The sequence below is a fragment of the Sinocyclocheilus rhinocerous genome, unplaced genomic scaffold (genome assembly GCF_001515625.1).
Source record: "Sinocyclocheilus rhinocerous isolate Xijiao unplaced genomic scaffold, SAMN03320098_v1.1 scaffold335, whole genome shotgun sequence".
Classification (NCBI taxonomy): Eukaryota; Metazoa; Chordata; class Actinopteri; order Cypriniformes; family Cyprinidae; genus Sinocyclocheilus; species Sinocyclocheilus rhinocerous.
In genome coordinates this window covers 310,060-320,806 of record NW_015659708.1, presented here as the reverse complement: position 1 = coordinate 320,806, position 10,747 = coordinate 310,060, and the positions used below count along the sequence as shown (strand labels likewise).

The 10,747-nt window shown below is 36.6% G+C and overlaps 1 protein-coding gene across 2 annotated transcripts; it reads left to right on the top strand.

Moving 5' to 3' along the window:
• The first annotated feature begins 3,143 nt into the window (after positions 1–3,143).
• Positions 3,144–8,709, top strand: LOC107724090 (vesicle-associated membrane protein 2-like). 2 transcript variants are annotated; one of them, XM_016532873.1, is made up of 6 exons: positions 3,144–3,455; positions 3,817–3,832; positions 5,361–5,478; positions 6,072–6,230; positions 8,010–8,061; positions 8,424–8,709. In XM_016532873.1, coding segments are annotated over exons 2-6 (348 nt in total). In that variant the 5' UTR covers positions 3,144–3,455; positions 3,817–3,830; the 3' UTR covers positions 8,441–8,709. The 2 variants fall into 2 exon arrangements, with proteins under 2 accessions (XP_016388359.1, XP_016388358.1); XM_016532872.1 differs by having other exon boundaries at positions 3,145–3,455; positions 3,803–3,832.
• Positions 8,710–10,747: the final 2,038 nt, after the last annotated feature.

The window sequence follows — 10,747 nt, the reverse complement described above, 5'->3', positions numbered from 1 at the left end:
AAAAACAGAAATGGCAAGTGACGTCAGTGTAAATAAAAAGCCAAAACAAATTGGTTAGTTAGGTCAAAAAAGTCAATATGAGAGTCATTATGCACTTATGCATAAGTGATGACTGAACATGTTAAGTGCTGCTGAGGGCGATGTATTCCACATTATTCCACTCTCCATCTGAACTTCTCCTAAGCTATTTATCTATTTATTTATTTGAATAAAAGGGATCTCAATAATTATTTCACAATTTTAGCCAAAGCAATTCAAGACTTCAGAGTCCGAAAGAGCAGTTAGCTTCAGTTTAAATTGAAGGACTAACTGTATTTACTTTTTTTTTTTTTTTTGTAATCCCAACAAATCACTTATTGATGAAACTTAACATTCATAAATCTAATTATGAGTCAGCATGCTGGATATATCTGTCATTTGTTTGCTTTATATTGTGTTTTGTTTCTATATTTATCAAGCTATCAGTGCTTTACTGATAATTACTGGCTAAACAAACTGTAAAGGAAAAGCTCAACTAACATATTTGTATATCAAGGTGCTTGGGGGATTTTTAAAAAGTCTGGACTGGCTGGTTTTGAAAGTTTATTGTATTATTGTATATAATTGAAGGCACTTGCTGAGGCGTTTACTGGCACATCTGCTTCACAACCTTCATAATAATGCTAATAATGTCTGTCTGCTTAACTCTCATTAGCAGCAACATGTAATAGTTGTAGATATTTTCTTGTAGATGTAAACCATGGAAACAACAGAGCTTCTTCTGTGATTATTCAGTCATAGCCTACAGTAAATTACCATGCCAACTCATGCAGCAGTGTAGCTTTGGTTAACATGAATGTAAAGCAAGTCCGTGTGATCTGCAGTGTACAGAACAAAGTGATATTATGCCATTTATTACAATCTAAGGTCATGGGCTCAACATGGTCCAAAGTCTTAGTTTGTAATATGATGTTAAATGAAGTGGTTAATATAAAAAAGGAGAACTGTAATTTAATGAATGTTTAAAACGAATGTTTATCAGTGTGTTATGAATAGAATGTGAATTAGGGGGATTTTATTCCTCAAAACACAGGAACAAAGTTGTTGATCAAAATTTTGTTGGTTCTGTGAGGCAATGTTAGAAAAGGGCTTCTAAACTCTGCCGTTGGTTTATATGTTTTTGCGCAATAGACTACTATTTATTACAAATATGAAATTGTTCTGATTCTAGATATCTGATATCTAGATCAATGAAACTTGAAAAGATGGTCTCAAACCAGAAAAGGAAAAATTGTGTACAGATATTAAGATGGGCAAGCTGAAAATAAATTATTTTAGTGAAAACATTGCTCGTTCTCTGAGCTTATTTGCATGAAGTATGTTTTCTTACTCTTAACTTATTCATTATAAACCATTGTATTAGAGGAAGAATGTTTTCAGTAAATTTGTAGTTTACATAAATTTCAGTGCCTGAAATGAAGTCACTACATTTATTTTTTTCATGTATAATTATTTTACACACATAATTCTTAATTTAAAACACATTGAATATTTGTACTTTAAGTGAACTATATTTACAACACTTACAAGAACATTTATTTAAAATAGTGACTTTTTTGTTAAAAAAGCGTAATATTGTGAAATGTTATTATAATTTAAACTGATTTGCTGCTCAAGAAATACTTATTATTATTAATGGTGAATATTAAGCAGTTGTGCTGCTTAATATTGTGCAATATTGTGATTTGTGGTAACAGTGACATTGGTAGTTATTTTAACCCGCAATCTTAATGTTCATGGACATGTCACGAGTTAATTTCCCAAAAATATTTTTGAATGCTTTCTTCAGTCCATTAGGTTACAGAATCTTAAATCCAGAAATTAGACCTTCACCTAAACTCTCATATGAGAAATGTTTAATTTGATGACAGAATGATTCATCCACTATACCGGAAAAAACAGCACTTCCTTGATTGTTCTGTTTCCAACTCGTTAAATTTATTGAGTGTCTGAGTCACAGTTTTGTCATTAGTGGTCAGCTCTTAGTTTGGGCACAGGGCTGAATATTTCTCTCATTGATTGCTGCTGTGAGCTCAGCAGTCAGTGATGCTGTTACCACTGCGACTGAACTGTCTGTAGCACTTTGCTGAGCTTTGTTATTGGCTGCACTGCTTCCTTTGCTGCTCACGCAGCCAAAACGACACTAATGCTAACATATATGTCTGCCTAAAGAGCTTTTACCATTTAGTTAGGATTATTTAGGCATATTGCGTTTAAGATAAAGATTTCACGTCACAGCTCGGAAGGATTTGCATGCTTGCATTAGCCACATCCATAAACGAATCCAGCATATTCCCTTGAAAGTTGTCTGTGGCTTGTTTAACTGTGCAGATCATGCTTTATGCAAGCAGAATGCTTCAATGCATCACTTCTGAGATGATGGTGGCCTGTTCTAAAGCATAGGCTACACCCATTTTTTGTGCCTCTCCTCCTTTCTTACAGTTAAAATCCCAGGCCTGTGAGGGAAGTGTAGCTACATTATGCTCAACCACCGCAGTGCTGTCCCGTTAACGTTAGCGCGAGGGGAGGGAGGGGTGTGTGTGTGTGTGTGTGTGTGTGTGTGTGAGAGAGAGAGAGAGAGAATCACTGAAAGTGTTCGTGACCACTCTCTCTCTGTCTCATCCCCTCCCCTTCTCTCTCACTCAGGCATACATACACTTTCATGCAGAGACGGGAGGACTATTATTTTTTTCCGCCCAGGTCGTTTTAAACCGTTCTAGAGAAGCGTTTATCATGCTAATATCTTTTTGGTTTACTGCTATTTCAACAGCCTAACAAAAGTTGAAGCCTGTCATTTTAATTAAATCGTCACTTGACTGCGTATATATATATATAATGATGGTGGCCTGTTCTAAAGCATAGGCTACACCCATTTTTTGTGCCTCTCCTCCTTTCTTACAGTTAAAATCCCAGGCCTGTGAGGGAAGTGTAGCTACATTATGCTCAACCACCGCAGTGCTGTCCCGTTAACGTTAGCGCGAGGGGAGGGAGGGGTGTGTGTGTGTGTGTGTGTGTGTGTGTGTGTGAGAGAGAGAGAGAGAGAATCACTGAAAGTGTTCGTGATCACTCTCTCTCTCTCTCATCCCCTCCCCTTCTCTCTCACTCAGGCATACATACACTTTCACGCAGAGACGGGAGGACTATTTTTTTCCGCCCAGGTCGTTTTAAACCGTTCTAGAGAAGCGTTTATCATGCTAATGTCTCTTTGGTTTACTGCTATTTCAACAGCCTAACAAAAGTTGAAGCCTGTCATTTTAATTAAGTCGTCACTTGACTGCGTATATCTATTTTTTTTTTTTCCAATACATGCTCTCAGGAGGATATATAGTCGCATCCAGTTTGAAAAACTGAAGGAAGCTCTTCATTCGGAAGACTGGATTTGTGTTTCGAGGCTTTAGTCGCCTGAGGCGCTTTCGGTAATGCAGCACTTTTTGTGATGACGCGGTCTAGACATCGCTTCATGCTTTCATCATCAGGGGAATATTATATACTGCAATGATGTTTATTATGAGAAATTTAGTTTTTTTTCCCCTTGTGTATGTTTTTTATCGTCAATATAAGAAGTTTGGCTTTTGACTACTAATCCTCTCTCTCTTCATCTATCTATCTCTCTCTCTCTCTCTCTGCATCCTTGGTGACGATTTTCCCCTTGTGTATGTTTTTTATCGTCAATATAAGAAGTTTGGCTTTTGACTACTAATCCTCTCTCTCTTCATCTATCTATCTCTCTCTCTCTCTCTCTCTGCATCCTTGGTGACGACAGTCTGTTTTATTAAGCACCTGCCAGCAAAATGTGAGTACAATACATTTCCACTATTTCAAACAAAATGCTAGTGTAAAGCAAAATCTCTTATTCATTCAGTATGTATTGGGGTTTTATTTTTAAACCACTTTTTATGCCTGAGATGTATTGCTATACCAGTTGGGTTATTAAAACGCAATTTATTGTGATCTCTGTATTATATTTAGCAAATGCCTAAGGTTCTTTGCTAGAGAGTTCGTTAACAGCACCGCAAAATCTCTCAGGTTTTACGATGATACATCAAAAATTGCGTAGACTTTAGTGCCCTGCTCCATCTGTCGGAATTTAGGGGAAACTGCATCGAGAGACGTATTTAAATCATGGTCCTAATACATACACAAAATGTACCTGCATTTAATTCGATGCCCTTCAGTAATCTATGTATTGGGGTTTTATTTTTAAACCACTTTTTATGCCTGAGATGTATTGCTATACCAGTTGGGTTATTAAAACGCAATTTATTGTGATCTCTGTATTATATTTAGCAAATGCCTAAGGTTCTTTGCTAGAGAGTTCGTTAACAGCACCGCAAAATCTCTCAGGTTTTACGATGATACATCAAAAATTGCGTAGACTTTAGTGCCCTGCTCCATCTATCGGAATTTAGGGGAAACTGCATCGAGAGACGTATTTAAATCATGGTCCTAGTACATACACAAAATTTACCTGCATTTAATTCGATGCCCTTCAGTAATTTTCGCGACACATGCCGTTAATGCTCGTCTCGCACAACCCAGATTGACTTTTGGCGCCCACATGACACAGCAGCATCAATGATCGGCAATGCGTTTTAAACAAAACACATAAGTTCTTTATTATTGTGTTTTGTCTATCTAAAGCAGGGGTGGGCAAACTTGGCCCTTCCAGGCCACTTTCCTTCAGAGGTTAGCTCCAACCCTAATCAAACACACCTGAACCAGCTAATCATTGTCTTCAAGACTACTAACGTTAGAAGGCTGCAGGCAGGTGAGTCATATCAGGGTTGAATCTCTGCAGGAAAGTGGCCTGGAAGGGCCAAGTTTGCCCATCACTGGTCTAAAGACTTTACTAAAATGTTTGAAAACAAAACACAGTTTATTTTTATTTTATTTTATTATTATTATTAATTTATTTATTTATTTATTTTCGAGTAAAACTAGACCTTTTTGTTTTGATTTTCGGGAGCCTCAGAACGCCTCACACTTTTTAATTTGCACACTTGCACCTGTAAACGTAATTTAATGTGATGTAAGGTAAGTGTGTATAATTAAAGAAAACTAAGCTTTTATGGCAAATTTCCTTTACAATGTCTTATTTTAATGAGCTTTAATTGCACCATGGCCTGAATTGAGGCCCAATTCTAATTTATTTATTCATACATTGTTGTGCTTTGATCCTAGGAATTTAATGTAAAATTATTATAATGTAATATTTGTTTAGAGGGGTTGAACATTCTCATGTGTCTGATTGAGCCTACGCCGAGCCAGTGGTGCAGAGGAAACCTCAAAGTCTTCCCAACCCCTGTCCCTTATTCCCTCAGGTCTGCCCCAGATGCCAATGCAAGCCCTGGAGCTCCAGAGGGTGAAGGGGGCCCACCCGCCCCACCAAACCTCTCCAGCAACCGTCGTCTCCAGCAGACACAGGCCCAAGTGGATGAGGTAAACCCTACCGATATGAACTGAAATACTATGCTGGAAAACAAGCTGGACTAGGTGAATCATGACTTTAAAAAAAACATTAATATGTAGAAATAAAAAACAGGTTATTATGAATAAAATTTAGGGAGAAGATGTACATTGAACTTTGAGTGCAGGCATATGGTTCAAGGAAAGCTACTAAATACTGCACTTTTTCAAGTTTATATTCTGTTCTGATCAGTATATTTGTATGGCTTTTAATATATTGGTTGTGACATATATTAGTAAAAATGTTAATTATAACAGTGAGGAAGTAAGTAAGATTAAAGGGGCAGATTAAAATTTATCAAAGATAGATGGACTCTTAGATGGACTTTCTTGGAACCATAAAATTTTCATGCAGTCAAATTTTGAGGTACTAGTCAGTCTCTCATGCAATATTCATCCTAATATTGCTTCCACTGTTAAGTGTCTATGAGGATATTCTGTAATTTCTATTAAAAATTGTCTTTCAGTTTCACATTGAATCTTACTGATGCAATGCAATGATGATGTTATGTTGCTGATTTCTTAGATGCTAAGTTGCTGTGTCTATATTTTGCATACGTGTTCAGGTGGTTGATATCATGCGTGTGAATGTGGACAAGGTTCTGGAAAGAGATCAGAAGCTATCAGAACTGGATGACCGGGCAGACGCGCTGCAGGCCGGAGCATCGCAGTTTGAGAGCAGCGCTGCTAAACTGAAAAACAAGTACTGGTGGAAGAATATGAAGGTGCGATTTGACTGTAGATGCTGGATTGGGTTTATTTACATCTAGAGTCCTTGTTCTCAGGTCCTATTTTATTTCAATTACTTTACGATACATATTTAAATTCACTGTTCAAATGAAATCACTGAATACAAATACACATCTCACCTAATTCAAGAAATGTATTTGTAGCCTAATGTAAATCAGCTGTAAAACCATTGTTATGTAAACTGTCACATTCACTTTACATTTACATAAGAATAGTTTTATGAAGGACACCTTTTGGCTTTAGATTTTGTAGTTCACTTATAAAAAAATCTAAATGATTATATTAGTCTCAATATAGATAGATAATTAGTATAGATAATTGTTAAATATATAAATTAATACAATGAATACACTGAAAAAAAAAAATGGTGTATAAACATTTTTCACAAAAATTGCTAGTAAGTTTCACAATTGATTACAAAGAATTGGCAAGTGACATTGAATTAAACATCATAGCATTTTCTTATTAAACGAACTCTAATAAACTTTAAATTCCAACTTTGAAAAATCATTTTCTACAGTATAGTGCTTCCTTCGGTGTTTCTATATTGCCAGCAGTAAAGATGGCTCATGGGGCAAAGCTGACTCAACACTAAAGCAGAAGCATTCTCATTTGGATATAACCTGAATGCAGTCCGGCCCATAAGTCACAGCGCTGGCAGGCGAGCGTTTGAGATATATTAGGCAAGTTGCAGTTGTGACGTAAGCTGCAGAGTGAGTCCAGCCACTCCTGAGACGTGCGGACGATCACAACCATCGGACGGTTACCATCTCGTTTCATTTTTTTACTTTCTAATTGCCCAAATAATTCCATTGATCATCTATTAATAGAAGGGACTTTTTAGAGCATGCATGGCATGGATACAAATACACAGTTCATTTAAATAGTTTTAAATAATAAATGAGGAATTCATATATAATTTAATTTATTCCTTTTTTCTTAGTAAGAAAATGTCTTGCATTGAAAGAAGAGGCACTTGAGATGTGTTGTGAACATCTTGTACTGCATTGGTCCATCTGACAGCCTCACTTTACATACTACATTTTTATCTCTCCATCCAGCTATCTGTCAATCCATCCGCTCGGTGTAGATTTATAAGCTCCCCCTCATTCTCCTCCCCTCCAGACAGCATAAATGTATTAGTCCCTCACCAACCCCCAACCGCCCGCCCCAGATGGCCGAACAGCTGCCCGTCCAATCGCATCTCTGAGCGGGAGTTGGGGGAGGGGGCTTCTAGTCCCAATCTGGATTACAGCATTTCTGTATTAAAACCCAGCTGTGATTTGTGGATGTAACCCGCCCTTTGCTATCGCTCTCTCTCTCTCTTTTGCTCCTCATGCCTCATTCCCTTTTCCGTATCTCTTTCTTATTCCGTATCCACAGATCCTCCTTCTTTTATTGAAACGTCCCACTTTTAATCTCTCTCATTCTGTCCTGTTTTATTCTCTTTCCTTTTTGCATTTCTTTACTCTTACTGCTGGCTTTCTTTTTGGAACTTTACTCTGTATTTTTCAGTGAAGTGTATACTTGTGAGAGAAATATTGACGCTTCATGCAGCCACATTCCTGTGGGTCGATTTTTGTCTTCATTTTAGATAGTCCTGCGGTGTGACAAATGAAAAGTGAAAAATATAAATATTCCATGTACTTAATATGAGATCTATTAGCAGTTAAGTAGTTGTAGTTCATGCAATCTTATTTCTCAAACAGAATTGACTCATTAGCTTTGTTTATGGATTTCTTTTTCTTTCACAGATGATGATAATGATGGGAATTATTGGGGTCATCTTGATGGGCATCGTTTTCAGTGAGTAGAAACTTGTTTTATTTTACAAACACTAGTCAGTGTTGGTTGATTTACTTGTAAATCAGACTTTAAAAACAGAATGTTTTTTCGTATTTAGTTTTACTCCACCGTAGGATGTTTTGCCACCTTGCCACAATGAATTTTAGGCGTATAAAGGCTAACATGTAATGATATAGTTAAGAAAAACAAATCTTGTGTTGCAGCTGCAACTTAAATTCTAATCAAAGATCAGCTGCTCTTACAAAGATAAGCTAAGGCCTAGTTAGTATATGCATCAAATATAAAAGCTCAATTTAATCCTGAATCAGCATGGACTAATCAATTGCAATGATTTATTTCTCTTTTCTTGTCTTTTACGACAGTGTACTTCTACTACTGAGCCTCTCGTGGGACGCACAAGGACAGGAGACTCTGGCTTTGTGTGAACTCAACCCCTCCTTCTCTCCCCACCAATGCCTTTCATTGAATCCACAGTGTGTGTGTGCAGTCATTGACGCAGTGCCTCTCCCTCCCTTTGTCTGTCACTGCATTTCTTTGTACCTCTCTTGAGTGCTTTGCAACAGTGCCCGAGCTTACTCAAAAACTCCTTCGGTTAGGAATATCTACTCATGTTTTTAGATTAGAGAATGTGTTGGCCCTTTTCAGGCCCCCCAAAAAAGTGATGCAATAATATAGGTTTGTAGCGCTGGTCCAAATGAACCCCTGAATAACTAAAGAGGGAAAATGAAACGCAAAGATCAGTTAAGATTGAGTTTAGGATCGAGTCATGCATTTATGCATAGAAGCCAAAGTGTACTATTTTACCCAGAAACAACTGCTGTGGTCTTATCCCTACAGTATTAACAAAGTGCATCTGCAATGAAAAATTAGTAGTAAAGTAAAAATGATATACACAATTTTTTTTTTTTTAGCCCTTCTTCATATATAGATTCCTAGCAGCAACTTGTTTTCACTTCTTAATATGGATCTTTAAAAACCTGAATGATTTACGGTATTACCTCAATGATGAGGTAAAGACCATGTGTATTAAATGTCTGATCTAGGATGTTAACTCCTTCTATATCATAATGTAAAACATGGTGCAATTTTTATAATTGATTTTAAGATTTAAAACGTTTAAAAAATATGAGAAAGATTATAGGATGTTTCACTTCATACTTAAGCGTCTGCAGTCGACTTAAGGGGAATCACAAATCGTCACTTTTGCTCTTTGATGTTATGTCTTTGACATTATAGTCAGCCAGAAGATCAGTTGAGTTTGGAGGAAAAAACAGGGATGATAAAAGATTTGGCGTAAAATGAAGATTGAATGTTACATCAGCGACCACATTATAAAATATTTTTGATTTAAATATTTTTTTCTATTTATATGTTCAAGATTATTGTGATGCAATTAAATGCAATTTATTTGATATATTTAATGCCATTAAAAAAAAAAAAGAATTTTTTTTTGATCCTGATCATATTAACCCCTTGCACCTCCTGACTTTACTGGCACCATGATGTCTTTGGGCTGAAAGAATAACTGCTGATATGCAAACTGAAAGAGAAATGATAATGTGACTAGTTTAACGTATTTGTAAATATTTGGGATTCAGTGTGGGAGCAGACACCTTATCAGCACTGGAGACGACAATGTTCAGGGATGTACCTCTGCATGTGTTTGTGTAAAATATACATGGGCACTTTAACCACCTTCATTATAGTGATTGTAGGTTTAACTGGACATTTTTGGGGTATTACGGACATATTGTCCAGCACCTAAAACTATGACAATTTGCTCTTGTTGATGTGGAATTTAATGCAAGATCATTATGTGTGAATAATATCTCCTACATTCAGCATTAACCCAAACTGCAAACCTAATGCAGGGCAGTGAATGTTATTCCCTTAAAAAAAACTGACTACATTGTGTTTTATGCAACCTATTCATTTGTAAATACGCGCTGCAGAGATGCATAAAATAACAGTTCCTGTCCCTGAGCATTTGGAGCCAAGCTGCTAACTCGTGGTTCATTTTAAAGCATGTCTGCTTGCCCACCATGTGCTGATTCTAATAAAATGCTGATGCTGTTTCTCGCTCCTCCCCTGTGTAGTTTTTTTTTTTTGTGTGAGCGGGTGGGAATACGGAAGCAAAGTTACCTTTGAAAAGAGAGTTGGAACAGTTCGCATCACATGCAACTGTAGTAAATGAAGAGCACAAGAAGACTTGGTGAATATGGTATGATTTAATCGGTTATTAATCTGCAACAATGCTCATCCAAATCACAAAGTGAAATGAATCATACAAAGCGGTGATACAGAAATGTTTCGTACTACAGCACAAACGAGTAACCTAATTAGGAAGCGTGTACATGAAATGCACTTAATGTCTATTGAACAATCATGTCTGAACAGTAACTGTCTTATTAACATGAAAGAACATTTCTAGATGCAAGTTCTCAGCTAAAACAATCTGTTTTCAGCATCTACTGGTACATACAGATTAAAGCTAAATCATACATGAAAATTAATCAAGACAAGATCTACGGTTTATAGCAAGAGAAGTCTACGCTTTTACACAAACTAAAATCAAGGAGAGAAAAAAAAAACGGTTACATGAGAAAAAGTTCAAAAAGACGGGAGCAACAAGAAATGTATATAAAAAGCCAAAAATGATATGAAAAAAAAAAAAAACAGGACCCAT